Source organism: Pecten maximus, chromosome 18 (genome assembly GCF_902652985.1).
Source record: "Pecten maximus chromosome 18, xPecMax1.1, whole genome shotgun sequence".
Classification (NCBI taxonomy): Eukaryota; Metazoa; Mollusca; class Bivalvia; order Pectinida; family Pectinidae; genus Pecten; species Pecten maximus.
In genome coordinates, this window is record NC_047032.1 from 12,574,464 (window position 1) to 12,596,573 (window position 22,110).

At 34.6% G+C, this 22,110-nt stretch overlaps 1 protein-coding gene across 1 annotated transcript in view; it reads right to left on the bottom strand.

Annotated features, from left to right (window-relative positions):
- Window positions 1-19,083, bottom strand: part of LOC117316232 (phosphatidate phosphatase LPIN1-like) — a 26,083-nt gene extending 7,000 nt beyond the window's left edge. The window contains 21 exon segments of the mRNA XM_033870771.1: window positions 1,661-1,764; window positions 2,435-2,546; window positions 3,364-3,603; window positions 4,045-4,193; window positions 4,506-4,635; window positions 5,509-5,603; window positions 5,934-6,131; window positions 6,558-6,627; window positions 7,005-7,307; window positions 8,618-8,629; window positions 10,334-10,496; window positions 11,101-11,297; window positions 12,237-12,730; window positions 13,434-13,532; window positions 14,091-14,288; window positions 14,552-14,561; window positions 15,107-15,269; window positions 15,892-16,088; window positions 17,029-17,522; window positions 18,224-18,322; window positions 18,874-19,083. Of these exon segments, the coding sequence (XP_033726662.1) occupies window positions 1,661-1,764; window positions 2,435-2,546; window positions 3,364-3,603; window positions 4,045-4,193; window positions 4,506-4,635; window positions 5,509-5,603; window positions 5,934-6,131; window positions 6,558-6,627; window positions 7,005-7,307; window positions 8,618-8,629; window positions 10,334-10,496; window positions 11,101-11,297; window positions 12,237-12,730; window positions 13,434-13,532; window positions 14,091-14,288; window positions 14,552-14,561; window positions 15,107-15,269; window positions 15,892-16,088; window positions 17,029-17,522; window positions 18,224-18,322; window positions 18,874-19,083 (3,737 nt within the window).
- Between the last annotated feature and the right edge of the window lie 3,027 nt (window positions 19,084-22,110).

The window sequence follows — 22,110 nt, forward strand, 5'->3', positions numbered from 1 at the left end:
GCCCCGTCCCTTTGGGGTCAGAGCCACCATTTATGCAAAATCTGTTCCCCTTCCCCCAAGGATGTTTCTGACTAAATTGGGTTCAAATCCATTCATAACTTTATGACTACTAGCGATTTAAAGGAATTACCTCTATTTCCCCTATTGGGCCCCGCCCCTTTGGCCCCTCGGGGGTCAGAGCCACCATTTATGCAAAATCTGTTCCCCTTCCCCCAAGGATGTTTCTGACTAAATTGGGTTCAAATCCATTCATAACTTTATGACTAGTAGCGATTTAAAGGAATTGCCTCTATTTCCCCTATTGGGCCCCGCCCCTTTGGCCCCTCAGGGGTCAGAGTCACCATTTATGCAAAATCTGTTCCTCTTCCCCCAAGGATTTGTCTGACCAAATTGGGTTCAAATCCATTCATAACTTTATGACTAGTAGCGATTTAAAAGAATTACCTCTATTTCCCCTATTGGGCCCCACCCTTTGGCCCCTTGGGGGTCAGAGCCACCATTTATGCAAAATCTGTTCCCCTTCCCCCAAGGATGTGTCTGACCAAATTGGGATCAAATCCATTCATAACTTTATGACTAGTAGCGATTTAAATGAATTACCTCTATTTCCCCTATTGGGCCCCGCCCCTTTGGCCCCTCGGGGGTCAGAGTCACCATTTATGCAAAATCTGTTCCCCTTCCCCCAAGGATGTTTCTGACTAAATTGGGTTCAAATCCATTAATAACTTTATGACTACTAGCGATTTAAAGGAATTACCTCTATTTCCCCTATTGGGCCCCGCCCCTTTGGCCCCTCGGGGGTCAGAGTCACCATCTATGCAAAATCTGTTCCCCTTCCCCCAAAAATGTTTCTGACTAAATTGGGTTCAAATCCATTCATAACTTTATGACTAGTAGAGATTTAAAGGAATTACCTCTATTTCCCCTATTGGGCCCCACCTCTTTGGCCCCTCGGGGGTCAGAGCCACCATTTATGCAAAATCTGTTCCCCTTCCCCCAAGGATGTTTCTGACTAAATTTGGTTCAAATCCATTCATAACTTTATGACTAGTAGCGATTTAAAGGAATTGCCTCTATTTCCCCTATTGGGCCCCGCCCCTCTGGCCCCTCGGGGGTCAGAGTCACCATTTATGCAAAATCTGTTCCCCTTCCCCCAAGGATGTGTCTGACCAAATTGGGTTCAAATCCATTCATAACTTTATGACTAGTAGCGATTTAAAGGAATTGCCTCTATTTCCCCTATTGGGCCCCGCCCCTTTGGCCCCTTGGGGGTCAGAGTCACCATTTATGCAAAATCTGTTCCCCTTCTGCCAAGGATGTTTCTTGCCAAATTTGGTCAAAATCCAATTAGAACTTTTTGACTAGTAGCGATTTGAAGCAAATGTTGACGGACGGACGACGGACGACGGACGGACGACGGACGCTGCGCCATGACATAAGCTCACCGGACCTTCGGTCCAGGTGAGCTAAAAATGTTGGGGATATATTTTAAACACAACTATTATTTAAAATCATTTTAGAGTAAGTGTATTTGTATACTAAATTTTACTCATTTAATCAGTTTTCAGGTTTGTTGAAAATACAAAAAAAACATTCTTGAAAGTTTTCATGTTATAGTCAAACTATGATCGATCATAGAAAATCATGGTCAAATACGTACGATGACTGGAAGGTGTAGGCCGAATCCTGTTTCAGCTCCCCCTTGTGGTTGATGGTGAAAATTCGGAAAGAAGGGATCATAATCGCTTTATAAGCAATGACATCCTGAAATACAAAATCAGATCATTTCATGTTTTCTAATTTCGTTGTCATCCATTTTGGTCAATATCTTGTTATATGCCTCTAATATTAGATTATGGTAAAATCGTAAAAGATGCTACAGCACAACAAAGAGAAATTAGGAACTATTTCAAACAAGAATAAGCCAGTGTGTATTTTTATATATCATCAATAGGCTCATGATTTATGATATTACCACCCTCCAAAAGTTGGAGCTTCTTTTTTCATCTTTAAATTCAAAGTGTATGTATAATCAATTACATCCTGCAGAAATTCTTTTGTACTCTGCATCCTTATCTGACATGTAAATGTTGGTCTAGCATGTGATCATAATTAGCACAGCATAATTTTGTTTGTTTAAATTAGATATTTTCTATACTGTGAGTGTCATTTTGAGCATTCTTATGACACACAATATTTAATGCAATGCTGTCAGCAATGTAGCATCTTTTAAGTGTTGGCAGTATGTGGCAAAACAAAAATTTGATACATTCATCTTGTTGTGATATTTTATCTTACTGGTGACAGAGAGGTATTATTTTCCCAAAAATCAACAAATCAGAAGATAAATTTTTTTTATCACAATGCCATTGCATTTTCTTAAGCCAGAAACGACTAGTGTAAAATTTCATTAGAAAAATCCCTGCATGCTTACGTTGATTTTGTTTCCAAAACCAGCATAGAAAGGCTTTTTATGGGAAAACAGCTCTGCGATATCCTTGAGACAGGCAATCTTGAATTCCTCTGGCTTTTTCTCTATCACTTCCCTAAAACAAGACAAATATTTTACATCAGAGTTTGACAATCCTCAAGCTAATTGGTTTTGTATATATAGGCTCTTTCGTAATATGAATTAAATACCCGGTAATAAAAGAAATGTTGAGTCAAAGGAATACATAATAATAAAATAAAAAGGAAAAAAAGAGAATACTAATATGCAAATAAAAATCCTAATTAACTAAAAATTGATAAAATGAGAGCAAGATATAAATAAAATATACAATTACAGTAAGACCCTCCAAAAAGTATATGGAGATTAAGGCCAGGTCTTCTGGAAGGGTAAACTAAGTTTGGACCTGAACTGAAGTTTTTGAAAGTAAAAGATGCAAAAAGGGAAGATAATGGAATAGAAGATCTGCACATCCAATAATGAAATATTTATTTGTAGCCAGATGATTGTTTGAACAGGTTGGAAATTCCTTTAGAAAAGTCACAATTTTGTGAGTGTTTTATGGTTGAGTGTACCCTATACAAATTTTGGATTTTGGTATATTTTATTGAAAACTACACCTATTTTATTTGCTTGTTAAAACAACTTCTAGTTTTTTTAACAAATTTCTTGGTCAGATTCCGGACGCTCCTAAATACATGATAAAGGCAAAAAATGAAAAATGTTCCAAAAAAGTTATTTTTAATAGGCAAAGGAGGTGCAGTTTTCAGTAAAATATACCAAAATCTAAAATTTTGATGTTTTATATAGGGTGCACTCAATTGTAAAAATACAAAGTTGTCTTGCAAAATTGAGACTGTCTTGACTTTCTGAGGGTGTTCCCAACCTAAATAAGGCAACAGTTCTGTTCCTACCTGTGGAAAGCACTGACAAGAGAGGTAGGGGAGAGAAGCAGAGGGCCTTCCGGTAAAACATGATAATCCTGTTTAATACTCTTGAGCAGGTCCTTGGTGATCTTTGACTGTCCAATGGCACGGGCAGACAGGTACAGGAACTTGTAGCCATTAGACTGGATGTTTGTGTAGAGTTGGGCCACGCCTGACTGAGACCAATCCTTACCAATGATGGGCAGTATCTGGCCCAGAACATCCGACCTGTACAAACAATACAGAGAACATTACTTCTGTAATGTGCTATATGATGTGTACACAAATAACCCGGCAGGGCTACTGATATCTCTCTTATGATAGATATAGCACTTAACACTTAACCTTTATTTTTTTCAAATGAACATCTTTTTTGGGGGGAAGGGAGGTGGGGAACAAGGTGGTCATGGAGGTGTATTTGGTTGAATGGTTATCATATATATTTACTGTTTAAAACTCAAAGTTACTCATGAAAATCTCAGCACAGTAACATTTAACTATAAAATGTGGGATTATAGGGACTACATGGGAAAAAGAATTAATTTTGATTTAGAAACACATGTCTTAGGTCATATTGTGGCAAGGACATATTTTTTTTATAGCTTCGTGATAATTTACAGAAAATATACCAATTTATAAGAGAAGGAACACTGACAATAAATTACTTACTTTGTGATAGTTCCATCAATATCGGAGATAATGATTTTGTCGTCGTGGCGCCAGAGGAAGATATGCGATGTACACTTTGTTGTCCCCTGGTACTGTGTCGTCACAGAGAATGTCACTTCATTTGCACCCTCTCTCAAATTCAAATTTTTCTGTTGAAAAATAAACAGAAACTTGAAAGTTTTTTTTTAGAAATTCTCCAGAAGATATTTAGTATTTTTGGGAATATTTTCAGTGCAAAGGAAGTTAAGGCTTAACCTACAATAAACTGAGCTCAAATCACAACCAACAATCAGTACAATCTCCAAACAATTACACATACAATTCTTGAATAATTTCATAACCCCACGTAAAACATTTTATTTAGAAACTATTTCAGATAAGACTCATAAGGGACAGAGGGACACAGGAATTCACTGGGATAAAGGTAAGATCTAGTCTTGATATAAAAGAATAATGCTTACTATTTGTTCTGATGTCAATCGAAGTGTCTTTTTGTACATGTCGTGAACAAGTTGCTTGCGAACAGGTAGAGAAATCCTGTCCGAGTCTGTGTCAGCTTCACTGGAGGTGTGTTCATCGTCGGCTTTCACACTAAAATACAACCAATAAAGTTGTTAAAACACTATTTACAAACAATAAACAAAACTCAAATATCACAAAGTTATATTTTGCTTTATATTACACTTCAAACAAGACCTATGTTAATGATCAAGATACGTCTTTACGATGCATGGTTTAGCACATAATATTCATTGAAATCTAATATTTTTCACAAACTGTTGTATTGGTACTGTAAGAGGTAGTCCCCAATGTTACCAAATATGGTACTTTCTGTCTAACAGATCTATGGTTAAAAGAATATCACCTACATGGACAGTTTCCTTTTGATTGTGGTACAAACAGTTGGACCAAAGAGTTGTTTGGTAATGAAATGGTGCCAGACCTAGTGATCTTATTTTACTTTCTTGGGGCCTTGACGAAGTCTTTCAAGGCCTGCATAAACAGCGGTTAAGATATATTCATTTTTATATTGTTTAATGTCTTATAATCAGCTATGGTCATTTTAAAGACAGCGTCCCCTGTATGCGAGATTCACGTGTGTGATGTGTGCGAGTGTGGTTTGGGAGGCTGCAGCATGTTTGTTTGTCTCCTTGCCATATTGCAGAACTGATGACAACTTTATAGTGCTACCTCACTGAAGCATACTTCTAAAGACACCCAGCAGGACACCCAGCCTAGTCACATTAAACTGTCAACAGCCAAACCAGTCGTTGCAAACCCAAAATCCTGAGAACTATTGTCAGGAGTAAAAACTTTCATTTTTTTCAGACTTTGGTAATGTGTTCAGCTTTATACCTGAAATGCTACATTTAAGAAATCGATGGACCAGCTTTTCTACATAAATAAAAATGTCCTCGTAGAAGGTGAACATCTTCAGAATCTGACAAGGACAAATGGACTTACCTTTCCTCAGTGATGCGTCTCTCCTTCCGTGGACTACTGGTAAGACTAGGAGGAGGACTGACCGGTGGACTCATGGAAACAGACACATCTAACTGCTGTAACAGACATTGATCAAATGTCATTATATTACATCTGTCTTTACATCCAGTGTATCGGTTGGTATATAATAAACCGTAATAGTTCTTTCACTTTTCTAGATACGTAACTAATATTACAACAAACCCATCAATTCTAAAGTATACTGCACAATTTAGGAAGTTTACCCAGGTTTTTTTTCCAAAGAAAAAAATTATCAGGAAAATCTTCCCAAATTCAACAGAAATTTTACCACTTAATTTTCCCTAATTCATACAGACATACTCTTCTGTAAAACGTTTTGGCTGAATAATAACAAATGGCAGTTTTCTACACCAACTTTGACTTACATTTTTGTTCATGACTAGGTCTGAATCCGACATCGTTTTAAGATTATCCAGGGTACTTCCAGACGCGTCCAGTTTTGACACCCCAGTCTCAGGTGTGGTACTTGTGCGTCGCCAAGAGAACCAGGAAGAGACACGACTCCCCTGCCTCTTATCCTTTTTTTTTGGCATGTATTCTGAGGTGAGTTTGTCAACAGTTAACTGAAAAGGAAAAACAATTTATATACATTTGTACACTAGTTATAATTTTGATTTTCCTTTTATCTGAATGAGGCATGTGTTGTGAGGTAAGTTTACAATTGTTAAATATAATTTAAAAGGAAAACAATTCTATAAATATACGAGTTGTATTTTCAAATTGTCTGGACTCTGAAATACGATTGTCCATGATTCATGGAAAATAATGCTGCATTTTGATTTTAACTACACCAGCCGTACCTATAGTGTAAATTTTCATGTTCTCTGAAAAAGTTTCAACTCAAATAAAACACATCATTCAACTTTTTTTTTGATATTTCAATTTCTAATACCTGTACATCTGTAACAAATATCTTTAAACATCATGAACTGACTGAAGAGACATAAATATGTGATCAGTAAAAATAACAGGACATAGCCAGTACATACGTCAGGAAGGTCCTTGTTGAACACGACTTGAGACAAAATAATTGGAGCAGCTGTCTGCCAGTTATAGTACCTGTAAAGAAAAAATTCCCGAAAAATGTAACAAATTCTCAAATCATCGATTAACCCTTTTCTTAAAAGATAAATTTATACAAACTTTTCTTGTGAAAAATCATTCAAAAATGACACAACAGCACAGTGGATAAAATTTAAAAACCAGAAAGAAGGCGAATTATTACACATTTATTTTACTTAAAACAAATCTTTACCACATCAAATTGCCTACCAGTAACTACTTGTAGTAACTGTTACATGATAACTTTATACATTTTTTTAAAAAACTGTAATTAAATTTTCAGGGATTTTAATAACCGTGATTTGGATGTCATGAGTAAAATATTTTGAGTTATTATTACATAAAACAAAAAGAAAACAACAAAAGCAACATACTTCTCGCTAATGCGAATGACTAATTCCGGATTGGAAATCATATTGTAGTTTTCACAGAGGTCATCAAAAGTGATAACGTGCTGCATGAATTTCTCTAGTGTAACTCCATCAGGATCTGACAGCCCTCCACATAATGACATGGAAAAGTTCCCTAAATGCTTCACTTCTGACTGCAGGAAGCTGACAGAGGGACCGCCAATTGCACCCTCTACAGAATTTGGTGAAACAGGAAGTGATGCTCCCCTGCCAGACTCTGTATCTTCTTCCGTATCCTTGATCGACATAAATGGTGACTGGTGAAAACTGAAATAAAAATAGCAAAATTAATTTTTCTCATCACTTTCATACGTGTTAGGCTTTGATTCATTGACAAGGGAATATTATTTTTTCTAATGCTGTGATTTTAGAAATTGTGAAAAACCTCTTAAAACATGGTCAGCTAATTATAATTATATTTCATATTTTGGAATTTGGTCTTTGATCTGTGACCTTTAATGATTTGCAGGGAAAATATTCATCCATAAAAAATATTTTTACCCCTGAAATTGCTATTGCAAAAGCTGCAATTCAGTTATTGTGCACAGAAAAGATGTGGGGACAAGAACTTGTGGATGAACATGGACATGATTACTTGCTGTACAGCACTAACATCTTGATACCAGTCTCTTATAAATTCATAGATTTAAAACAAAATCAATTTCATTGGGGTTTTCCCCGCAATGACAATGAAAAGATATTCTTTGTATCCGAAATGTAAAAAGTTGATTTCAATGTGCATACATTAGTTGCAGCTCTATTGACAGGAAATATGATTGAACATAATTACATGGCAAAAGTAAAATAATTTTCAAATCACAAATAAGTAGAAAATATCAGATTGTAGAAACAAACAACAATATTAATGATTTCACAAAAACTTCAGTGTTTTAAAACACAACACAACTTGTGATAAGAAAACATTTGACACTTCTATGAATTTGATAAAATCAATATATGTGTACATACTCAATCACGTCCTTATAATTAGGATATATCTACACCAAAGCCATGTAATCACATTCAACAGGACTGCAATTGGTGATTATATTGGCAGAAGTGGAATTGAAGGGAGAAATTGGTAGAGGGAGCCAGGCATTATATGTGTCCTACCACTTTTTTTATTACCTATACAGGCCCTTATGGTAGTGTCTTCCAAATTTATCAATAAGAGTTTTGAAACTGATCAAGGAATTAAAATCTTTTGAAATCATCCTAGTGATATTTCAGAAACATGTTAAGTTGCTAATACTTGTATTACAGATCTAGCGCTCGATTTTATAAGTTTCTGGGATAAAAATCGAACCACAACGGTGTTGTTTCTTAAGAAAAGAAAAGGTGTAAGGCAAAGAGGGGCTATAGAAAATTGGGAGGCAACTCAATATTAGAGAACTCTGAACAAATTGATTCTTCTTTGTTAATTAAGATTTGGTATGAACTACAGGTGAATATATTAATCAAACATACAAATTAAGATTAATATAATCATTCATGCCTGATTAAAAACACCATGTCAAACTATTAAAAAGTTATTGGGTTACTTCAGGAAAAAGAATATTTGGAATAAGATTACTTACTGTTTCGACATTCTGTAGAGCAAGAAAATAGAAAGCAACATTCGTCAGTTATTCTATTATACGAGTAATGCAAATACCTAACACTTGCCTCTTATCTTCGGGGCTTCAAGTAGACCCTTGGAAGAATGTGTTGGATCACTCCAAAAATTATAACAATTCTGACCCTTAGATTTACAGGAACATGTCTTTTTGACATATGTTTTGACCCATCAGATTAGAAATAGTGATTTGACTTCTGAAATCACTAAAATTAAAGGTCAAGTGGATGCCCTGGTCTTAGGCATGTTTTCTAACGATGCATTATACCAGTTTATTTTACTCCTCTTTTTGTCATGTGTCATAGGAAGTGTGCTTTTAGCATGGAACGATATTAACAGATTTAAGTAATCTGTAGTTTCTCGAAATTTTTTTTTGGTATTGACAACTGGACACATGGACATAACATATACAGCAAATAATTCTAATGAAGTTTCATTAATAATGTGATATAGGGTTAATACAAAATAACTTAGCAGATCTAGGAAGTGGAAAATATTCTATTTATATGTTATATGTTTCTGCCATATTTCTCAGCTGAACCACATTTCCGAAACAGTTACATGTACATGTTTTTGCAATATTTCACAGCAACACCACATTTCCGCTAAAGTGTTGTATTTTATGAAAATGAGGAAAAACCTTTTCATTAAGATATTACCAGAAGATTTTCACAATCTATGTCGACATCTCTAAGTGATATATTTGGAATCTGGCTGGAGAACATGACAACAAGAGGAGCTCATCTCAAAGCATGATAATAACTAAATTTCACCTAAACTGAATTACATGCAATTTATATAGTGAGGCAAATGATATTAGTATTTAAAATGTATTATTATACTAGTTTCTTGAACCGATTGAGAAAAAGCAAAGATTCAGATAAATCATTTATAATATAATATACAACATTTAAAAAGATTAGCCATGCAAATAAATAGCTTAACATGTGCATGGAAGTTAACAATAACTATAACACAAAGCTTTTAAGAATCTAACAGCTTCAATCTTTCATAGACAAATACTTTTTTAATTAATTTATTAATTTAAAAATACAAATTTGTTTTATGTGTATTAGTAATGTACATCAATCGAGTGACATCTATTCGTTCATTACAGACTAACATAATGGCATCTAGAAGCAAAAAGCATCACTGTGACATTAACTTATTAAATTAGCTGCAGGAATTTAGATACAAACTGAATGTGTAAGATATTAGCATGAAAATAAAGAATATATGTAGTTATAACTGAAAGATAATAACTTTTGCAGATTTCTCATAAATCAAAGCCATGCACATACTGCACCTACGTTGTAACCATTGTTTTACCTGTGATACTGTTAACCCTATGAACCCAAGGCCCATAGAAATAGGAAAAATTGGGTTCAGTCAGGTTTATTCCTGAGATTAACAAAGATAAAGCTGTGCACTAAACTTGGCCCATATTGGTAGAGTCAAACATAATGTGATTATTAATGAACCAATTCTCATTGGACAATTTTGGGAAAATTCAACAGTAGGAAATTGCTCCGAAACATTTTACCAATTCCGTGGTATTGTACTATTCAGAAGAATTTCCTGAAGTTCCAAACACAGTTCACAGGTAAAATATAGTAAACAGACAGGTACTCTCTGATAGGTAAAAATGAGATACACAATTTGCGACCATAAAACTTACCGTTTAGGAAAGTAAAGTTTGGCAACTTCTGGATCCATTTCCTCTAACTTAAGGTCGTCCAGGTATATGCCTTCCTCCTCAGGTTTGTGTCGGACCGCCTTTGTCTTCCTCATAAACTGAAACAGACCTCCCGAGGTCTCTGCAGCATTGCTTCGTGAGGTTCCTATATCAAGTGACATGAAATTCATAACATAATGCAAGTACAAATTAAGATACCAAACACATTTTCAGTACTGTAGATGCAAATAGGATATATGGTCAATATTTTTATTTTGGCCCTATAAAATTTTAACACAAAATTAAATTCAAACAGATGAGAGCAATGATGAAGTGGTACATTCACAGTGTTTGTCTTTAGAAAACAATCATAATTTAGTAGCAGGCTTTCAGCGTGAAAACACTAAGTAAATAATACCGAAGTTGTAATTCGGAGGTTTCAATTTCCTGCAAAATTATAGTCCATTTCTAATTTAAATTTTCAATACCTGCAACAAAGGTATTATGAAATTGACTATATTTTTTTAATTTTATAATCTTTACTTTCAGAGTATATTTTCACAAAATTATTAATGTCTTTCCCAAGAATACCTTCAAAACGCTGATTAAAAGTAACCAATAATACATGTATTGATTTATCAATTTACAAAGTTGAATTTTAAACTAAAATCGAAAGATGAACAGTCTGAAACTTTTAATCTCATATTTGTATGTCATTAAATACGCAAAACTAAATAAGAGTTTAAAATAGACTGCAAAGTAAAACATACCCTCCCTATTTGGACCGAGATGTCCAGGGGTCTGGAGATCGCTCGGTACTACTGTTGAATCGTCCGTACTTTTCCTTGGCAGGTCTCCCCATTCCCACATTGTGTTGTCCTCCTCTGAAAACAACAACTCCTCCTCCTGATGACGTAGTTGGACCTCTGTGTCGCTTTTAGGAGATGGCGGACGTGTACTGGCAGGACTGTCAAGGAAAAGATGAATTTAAAATCCATTATTGATTAGCACAACTAACAAAAGAATACAGCAGATCTCTGTATCGGGGAATTATTCACTTTTCTGATATATATTCTAATTTACTGAAATATACTTGATACTGATTTGCTGAAATATACTTCATACTGATTTGCGGAAATATGCTTTATACTGATTGCTGAAATATACTTGATACTGATTTGCTGAAATATGCTTGATACTGATTTGCTGAAATATACTTGATACTGATTTGCTGAAATATACTTTATACTGATTTGCAGAAATATGCTTGATACTGATTTGCGGAAATATACTTGATACTGATTTGCTGAAATATGCTTTATACTGATTTGCTGAAATATGCTTGATACTGATTTGCTGAAATATGCTTGATACTGATTTGCTGAAATATGCTTGATACTGATTTGCTGAAATATACTTTATACTGATTTGCTGAAATATACTTGATACCGATTTGCTGAAATATACTTGATACTAGTGTTGTTGAAATATACTTTATACTGATTTGCTGAAATATACTTGATACCGATTTGCTGAAATATACTTGATACTAGTGTTGTTAAAATATACTTTATACTGATTTGCTGAAATATACTTTATACTGATTTGCTGAAATATACTTGATACCGATTTGCTGAAATATACTTGATACTAGTGTTGTTAAAATATACTTTATACTGATTTGCTGAAATATACTTTATACTGATTTGCTGAAATATACTTGATACCGATTTGCAGAAATATACTTGATACTAGAGTTGTTGAAATAAAGGTATATACTGATTTGCTGAAATATATATATACTGTACTTGTGAAGGTACTTATTACCTAATCATGATCACTGTACTTATGAATATACTTATAAGCTGAAATATACTGACGGATATTCTAATTTGCTGAGCTGTACCTGTTAATAGGTGACATATCGGTGTCACTAAATGGATGGAGATAGCTATAGGTGTTGTATTGTGTTCTGGCCCAGTCACTTGTCCTCTGTAAACTGTTCTCTTCCATGATTGGCAGACTCACAGATTTCCCCAAGGAGCCCAGAGGCGGCATGGGAGGCAAATTGGCTAACTCCTCATCGGAAGAAACGTCATCGATATCAAACATTGGAAGATCAGTTTCCTCCTGAGATGATTTTATGTCAGTCTCAGAATTGCCAGAAGGTATCAGTCTCTTTTTCAGAACACGTCTTTTTTTCCGGCGCTTGCTGTGATTTTCTTTGGACTCTACTTGGTGACCTTCAGGATCTTCCATCTTGATTCGGACATCGCTGATCTTTGAAGAGAGGACATTATCATCTTGATCAAAATACTTCTTTTTCATTTCCTTGACTCCTTGCTCCATCAAGTCCTCCTGTGATGGTAGTGGAGAGGTGGCCAGGTATGCTGGCACATCCTGTAAACAAACATTTTATATTAACATTTTATCATTATATACTACTCATTATCCATTGAAGTGGGAGTTATCTTAATATTTCATAAGTCATCTAGCTAACTTTGAATATCTGACAATACCTGAATTTGATCTAGGTTTACATGGGAAGTGTTGTCAATGAAACAGAAGAGGCTGAATCCTTCCAATAACATATGGTTTTGGTCCACAACCCCTTCTTCTGTTTAAGGGTCTCAATGCATGTGAATCAACATTTGTTTATACTTTGTACTTGTTTTATCAATTTTGAGCTAAAACTATGACTTAAAAAAAAAAAAAAGTTAACTTTATCTATTTTACAACAATTGTGAACTAACTTATGGTATATTAACCTATATCGGAAGGATGCGAGGGCTTTTACTGTCTGGAAGTAGCCAGAGTACACAGAAAAACGTATGTGGTTGGGAAGGGGACCCCATACCTTTTCACATCTAGTCAAGGAATCATACCCTGGCCATCTAGGTGAAAGGCAATGAAATTTTTGTAGCCTCTGTGCCACCCAACTTCCCAAACATTTTGATTTGTTTACTTGTTGGTATGTTATATACTCTGATTGTGTTTTAGCAGACTTCCTCCATGAAAATGGACAGATATTTTGACAAGAAACTGACTTTCAGAAGTATAGTACTGGTACACATGAATATGTGCATCTTATAACACAACCTACCTCTCCAGCTTCCTCCACCTCACTAACAAAGAAAGCCTCACCAGAATCACCTAGTTTCATGTGAAGGTCCACCGGCTGTCCATTGATTGAAATATCAACCTATAATTCAACATATTTACATGATTAATGTCCAGTACATTTCTTTTGAAAATTGTTTTGGTTATAACTCCATTTGATCATTTTCATTTTAGAATTACACTTGAAATTTGGATTACTTCAAAATCTATATACTAAATCCAGAGCTGGACTTCATTGGCCACCTGCCCCAGAGTTTTTTGTTAAGAACTGCTAAAGAATTCTGAAGACATATATATATATATCCTAGAGACCAAAATCATAAAGCTCAATTTTGTTTATGATTTTAATGTTCTAAGAGACAGGGGGCCAGTCTAGAGCTGGACAACATATATATATATTTCATTGTAAATAAATCCAAAAATGTTATCACAAGAATTTGGCATTAATTCCCGCCCCATGGATTAAATATAAGCATTATTTATGATACAAATGCATAAAATATATGTATGAATATGTACTAACTATCGGCACTTGTTACCAACTATATACCACCAAAAATATTGAAATCCTGATGCAAACTAATTATGATACATATTGACTGTTTTCAGTCAGTTGATCTGAGTAGGTACATTTACATACCACTTTTTCTTTCGAACGAAGCACCCCCAGCTTCCCAAACCGCACATGGAATGGCGAGGATAGGTAAGTTCCATCCTCCTGTTCGATGATAATGGAGTCGATTGCCCCAGTCAAGGTCGCTGCATTTATTTCATTGTAGAAACCTTTCACGTTTGAGAATAGCTTTCCAACGTACCCAAAATAATTGCTCATGCTTTTCTACTGAGCCATCATAAAACCACTGCAAGATGTAGGTTTGAATCAATGTTGTGTTGCTTTCTGAAAAAACATAAAAGTTACAGAATGGATGACCTCAAAAGAAATTAAATATTAAAAAAAATCTAAATTGACGCACAGCATTACAAGTACCAGGTAAGAAATCCTTTTTAATTAATTTATTAATTTAAAAATACAAATTTGTTTTATGTGTATTAGTAATGTACATCAATCGAGTGACATCTATTCGTTCATTACAGACTAACATAATGGCATCTAGAAGCAAAAAGCATCACTGTGACATTAACTTATTAAATTAGCTGCAGGAATTTAGATACAAACTGAATGTGTAAGATATTAGCATGAAAATAAAGAATATATGTAGTTATAACTGAAAGATAATAACTTTTGCAGATTTCTCATAAATCAAAGCCATGCACATACTGCACCTACGTTGTAACCATTGTTTTACCTGTGATACTGTTAACCCTATGAACCCAAGGCCCATAGAAATAGGAAAAATTGGGTTCAGTCAGGTTTATTCCTGAGATTAACAAAGATAAAGCTGTGCACTAAACTTGGCCCATATTGGTAGAGTCAAACATAATGTGATTATTAATGAACCAATTCTCATTGGACAATTTTGGGAAAATTCAACAGTAGGAAATTGCTCCGAAACATTTTACCAATTCCGTGGTATTGTACTATTCAGAAGAATTTCCTGAAGTTCCAAACACAGTTCACAGGTAAAATATAGTAAACAGACAGGTACTCTCTGATAGGTAAAAATTAGATACACAATTTGCGACCATAAAACTTACCGTTTAGGAAAGTAAAGTTTGGCAACTTCTGGATCCATTTCCTCTAACTTAAGGTCGTCCAGGTATATGCCTTCCTCTTCAGGTTTGTGTCGGACCGCCTTTGTCTTCCTCATAAACTGAAACAGACCTCCCGAGGTCTCTGCAGCATTGCTTCGTGAGGTTCCTATATCAAGTGACATGAAATTCATAACAAAATGCAAGTACAAATTAAGACACCAAACACATTTTCAGTACTGTAGATGCAAATAGGATATATGATCAATATTTTTATTTTGGCCCTATAAAATTTTAACACAAAATTAAATTTAAACAGATGAAAGCAATGATGAAGTGGTAAGCTATACATTCTCAGTGTTTGTCTTTAGAAAACAATCATAATTTAGTAGCAGGCTTTCAGCATGAAAACACTGAAGTAAATAATACCGAAGTTGTAATTCGGACTCGGAGGTTTCAATTTCCTGCCAAGTTAGAGTCCTTTTTAATTTAAATTTGCAATACCTGCAACACAGGTATTATGAAATTGACTATATTTTTTTATTTAATAATCTTTACTTTCAGAGTATATTTTCACGAAATTATTAATGTCTTTCCCAAGAACACCTTCAAAACGCTGATTAAAAGTAACCAGTAATATGTATACATGTATTGATTTATCAATTTACAAAGTTGAATTTTAAACTAAAATCGAAAGATGAACAGTCTGAAACTTTTAATTTCATATTTGTATGTCATTAAATATGCAAAACTAAATAAGAGTTTAAAATAGACTGCAAAGTAAAACATACCCTCCCTATTTGGACCGAGATGTCCAGGGGTCTGGAGATCGCTCGGTACTACTGTTGAATCGTCCGTACTTTTCCTTGGCAGGTCTCCCCATTCCCACATTGTGTTGTCCTCCTCTGAAAACAACAACTCCTCCTCCTGATGACGTAGTTGGACCTCTGTGTCGCTTTTAGGAGATGGCGGACGTGTACTGGCAGGACTGTCAAGGAAAAGATGAATTTAAAATCCATTATTGATTAGCACAACTAACAAAAGAATACAGCAGATCTCTGTATCGGGGAATTATTCACTTTTCTGATATATATTCTAATTTACTGAAATATACTTGATACTGATTTGCTGAAATATACTTCATACTGATTTGCGGAAATATGCTTTATACTGATTTGCTGAAATATACTTGATACTGATTTGCTGAAATATGCTTGATACTGATTTGCTGAAATATACTTGATACTGATTTGCTGAAATATACTTTATACTGATTTGCAGAAATATGCTTGATACTGATTTGCGGAAATATACTTGATACTGATTTGCTGAAATATGCTTTATACTGATTTGCTGAAATATGCTTGATACTGATTTGCTGAAATATGCTTGATACTGATTTGCTGAAATATGCTTGATACTGATTTGCTGAAATATACTTTATACTGATTTGCTGAAATATACTTGATACCGATTTGCTGAAATATACTTGATACTAGTGTTGTTGAAATATACTTTATACTGATTTGCTGAAATATACTTGATACCGATTTGCTGAAATATACTTGATACTAGTGTTGTTAAAATATACTTTATACTGATTTGCTGAAATATACTTTATACTGATTTGCTGAAATATACTTGATACCGATTTGCTGAAATATACTTGATACTAGTGTTGTTAAAATATACTTTATACTGATTTGCTGAAATATACTTTATACTGATTTGCTGAAATATACTTGATACCGATTTGCAGAAATATACTTGATACTAGAGTTGTTGAAATAAAGGTATATACTGATTTGCTGAAATATATATATACTGTACTTGTGAAGGTACTTATTACCTAATCATGATCACTGTACTTATGAATATACTTATAAGCTGAAATATACTGACGGATATTCTAATTTGCTGAGCTGTACCTGTTAATAGGTGACATATCGGTGTCACTAAATGGATGGAGATAGCTATAGGTGTTGTATTGTGTTCTGGCCCAGTCACTTGTCCTCTGTAAACTGTTCTCTTCCATGATTGGCAGACTCACAGATTTCCCCAAGGAGCCCAGAGGCGGCATGGGAGGCAAATTGGCTAACTCCTCATCGGAAGAAACGTCATCGATATCAAACATTGGAAGATCAGTTTCCTCCTGAGATGATTTTATGTCAGTCTCAGAATTGCCAGAAGGTATCAGTCTCTTTTTCAGAACACGTCTTTTTTTCCGGCGCTTGCTGTGATTTTCTTTGGACTCTACTTGGTGACCTTCAGGATCTTCCATCTTGATTCGGACATCGCTGATCTTTGAAGAGAGGACATTATCATCTTGATCAAAATACTTCTTTTTCATTTCCTTGACTCCTTGCTCCATCAAGTCCTCCTGTGATGGTAGTGGAGAGGTGGCCAGGTATGCTGGCACATCCTGTAAACAAACATTTTATATTAACATTTTATCATTATATACTACTCATTATCCATTGAAGTGGGAGTTATCTTAATATTTCATAAGTCATCTAGCTAACTTTGAATATCTGACAATACCTGAATTTGATCTAGGTTTACATGGGAAGTGTTGTCAATGAAACAGAAGAGGCTGAATCCTTCCATAACATATGGTTTTGGTCCACAACCCATTCTTCTGTTTAAGGGTCTCAATGCATGTGAATCAACATTTGTTTATACTTTGTACTTGTTTTATCAATTTTGAGCTAAAACTATGACTTAAAAAAAAAAAAGTTAACTTTATCTATTTTACAACAATTGTGAACTAACTTATGGTATATTAACCTATATCGGAAGGATGCGAGGGCTTTTACTGTCTGGAAGTAGCCAGGGCAGACAGAAAAACGTATGTGGTTGGGAAGGGGACCCCATACCTTTTCACATCTAGTCAAGGAATCAAACCCTGGCCATCTAGGTGAAAGGCAATGAAATTTTTGTAGCCTCTGTGCCACCAAACTACCCAAACATTTTGATTTGTTTACTTGTTGGTATAATATATACTCCGATTGTGTTTTAGCAGACTTCCTCCATGAAAATGGCCAGATATTTTGACAAGAAACTGACTTTCAGAAGTATAGTATATGGTACACATAAATATGTGTATCTTATAACACAACCTACCTCTCCAGCTTCCTCCACCTCACTAACAAAGAAAGCCTCACCAGAATCACCTAGTTTCATGTGAAGGTCCACCGGCTGTCCATTGATTGAAATATCAACCTATAATTCAACATATTTTCATAATTAATGTCCAGTACATTTCTTTTGAAAATTGTTTTGGTTATAACTCCATTTGATCATTTTCATTTTAGAATTACACTTGAAATTTGGATTACTTCAAAATCTATATACTAGATCTAGAGCTGGACTTCATTGGCCACCTGCCCCAGAGTTTTTTGTTAAGAACTGCTAAAGAATTCTGAAGACATATATATATATCCTAGAGACCAAAATCATAAAGCTCAATTTTATTTATAATTTTAATGTTCTAAGAGACAGGGGGCCAGTCTAGAGCTGGACAACATATATATTTATTTCATTGTAAATAAATCAAAAAATGTTATCACAAGAATTTGGCATTAATTCCTGCCCCATGGATTCAATATAAGCATTATTTATGATACAAATGCATAAAATATATGTATGAATATGTACTAACTATCGGCACTTGTTACCAACTATATACCACCAAAAATATTGAAATCCTGATGCAAACTAATTATGATACATATTGACTGTTTTCAGTCAGTTGAGTAGGTACATTTACATACCACTTTTTCTTTCGAACGAAGCACCCCCAGCTTCCCAAACCGCACATGGAATGGCGAGGATAGGTAAGTTCCATCCTCCTGTTCGATGATAATGGAGTCGATTGCCCCAGTCAAGGTCGCTGCATTTATTTCATTGTAGAAACCTTTCACGTTTGAGAATAGCTTTCCAACGTACCCAAAATAATTGCTCATGCTTTTCTACTGAGCCATCATAAAACCACTGCAAGATGTAGGTTTGAATCAATGTTGTGTTGCTTTCTGAAAAAACATAAAAGTTACAGAATGGATGACCTCAAAAGAAATTAAATATTAAAAAAAATCTAAATTGACGCACAGCATTACAAGTACCAGGTAAGAACAGGCTCAAGCTCAGCAGAAGCTGACAACAGAAACTGACAACAGCTTTCATCAAGGTTATATTAATTATAACACAACAGAAATCTGTATCTTAATTTTCCTTCCTTAAACAAAACATTATAATTAAAACTAAACAGGGTTATAAAATAGAATTGATGAATTAGCGACAGGAAATTTTCTGGAGTTAACAAAATTTGGCTTAAATTATTTAATGAAATAATTAAAGTAGGATTGGGGCCAATCATCAGCCTTAACTACACAGCTGTTATTAGAAGACAACAAATTAAAGCGCAATGAATGGGTTGAAATTCATTCTGAGTTTTTTTTTTTTTTTAATTAGGTCAAAGGTCATGGTCAGGGTCAACAGGTCTGCAGATGTACATGTAATGGAAAGGTCTTGTCACCGGAAACACACACAAGAAATACCTAAACTGTATCCTCATAAAACATTAGTATTCAACAGTACGTATACACTCTGTGAAAAAAGTATTTAAGGCCTTAGTGTCTCCAAAATTATATTAATTTTTCTGTTAGTTCTTCATTCACCAGATATCATCCATATTGACACATACATACACCAGCCTAGCCTGTTATGGTTCATGATGCATAATGACAATCTATTTTTTATGAATGACCGATTTCCCTTCAATTTCCATTTATAGCTATAGGGTGACCTAGTTATACCAGGTACATTATATTCATTCAGAAAGGGAACTTATAATTATATATAGTTCGCTTTGTGAATGAATATAATGCATTTAAACAGCACCATTTAAAAAGCGTTATTATTACGTATACTATGTTAAGTGTACTGACACAGTGAACTCTGCATTTATGTTGGAGTTATTGTAAATACAAATTTTTACGTTTATATAAGGAGAACATTCTAAGAGTCTCAATGTCAAATGTAGATCTGTATCATGAGATCTCTTAGAACAGCATAACACAGCTGGTATATATAGTCAGTTATTTTCCTGTTAACAAATTAAATTTCACAGTAAATTTCGGGGTATTTGGCTTTTGAATCAAATAATCAACAGAAAAGCCACAATATGTATATGTATTACTATACTATAAACTAGTCCGCAAGATCGAAGTACCCCTCAGTCTCCTACATGTACAGTGCATTCCGCTTAATCGGGTTGCCTATTTGCGGGGACTTTTTACCCGATTAACCGACTTACCCGATAAGCCGAAATGCACGTCGCCATCTTGGATTTGGTCCGTAATGGTAGTCAGACTTGGGTCGATTTTGGATGAAAATATTTGCATTATTATTGTTAATAAACGGCGTTTTTGTTTGTGCTTTTACTGATGTCAAATTGTCAGATTACTATTACTAATTGTATAAAAATGTGTGTATTAAAATAACAAAACCTTAATGATTTTCTTATTCGCGGCACAGTACAATCGTAGCACCTCAAATCGGGCGGTCAATACATCCCTGTTTCATCCGTGTGTTCCTAATTTGACATACGATCTAAGGACTCGCCGACAATTACATCTAAAATCATTTATGTTTATCATAGAGACATTCTTATGTTTTGAAGTTTAAAATATTCCATATTATTTCCAATTACCAAAGCACAGAGATCGGAGAAACCGAGTTTATTTAGGTCGTTTCCTGTGGTATAAATTTATACGAACTTCACACTGGCAGTCACTGATAAAACAACACGAAATCCAATGTAATGTTTTTATTAACCAGTTCTAATCCTAACCTGAATAGGAATTATGAGCTAACGTCGGGCGTCTGTCCTTTTACTGCTCGCTACTGATTTTTAACTCACCTGTGTATCGGTGTCGTCACATTTCCCCGTGGCGAACCCCTCACTTTGGATTCGCCACATACAGTAAGCGGTGATATCAATCGATCTGTAGCAATATCAGACCCAGGTAAAAACCTATTGTTTTGGTTTTTGCTTCGAAGATTTTACATCCCAGACGTAAAAGTTTAATTGTCTAGTCGCTTAATTATGCTTTTAAAACCCCATTACGTTTTGCCTGCTGCTGACTCTAAAAATAACATTTAATTTTACCCACAATTCTTAGTCGACTTCCTGTTGGGGAAAAACCACACGAGGCAGAATCAACAACAACACAGTTCTGAACATGACAAAACCCCGACATAACATTACCGTTTAAGGTAATATTTAACTGTTTTTTGACATTTGAACCATCAAAATTACACTATTTGTTGATAAATGTCTAAAACTTAAAGAAATACGCGATGACTTTCGTGAAAATCGGAGCATTTCTATTTTTTGTCCCGATTGTTCTATTCGAATAACCGAAAAATACGACTTTTCCAACCCAATTAAACGAATTTTTTTAACATGATTTAAGAGAAAATGGTTTTGGTTTTTGAAATTTTACCCAATTAAACGAAATACCCGATTAAGCGTTACCCGATTAAGTGGAATGCACTGTACATAATACTTCGGCTAGCTAAAGGCTTTTTTTGTTCTGACATGCATGCATACGCCCATCATAAATTTCTCAACATGTAATCCGGCATACTCGATCAAAACTAAACTTCTTCTAGAAGATCAATATTATATTATAACACATGCATAGGATCTAGATCTATAGAGAACTTAGTCTGAAAGAAAAAATGATATTCAGTTATAAATGTATAAACAGTACATAATTATAACTTATGTATTTATGCATCAATCTGTGATGCCTCAAAATATTTCAAATGTACATGTGATATATATATATATATACCAATCCATACACAGTATATAATAGAACAGGTACTAAAATCACAGGTAGTCAGATGACTCAGAAGTCATGTGCAGTAAGTAGAGAATGTACTGAATCTAGATCTCTCTCCAACCTGTATGTGACCCAATAATCACACCCAAAGAATTTCAC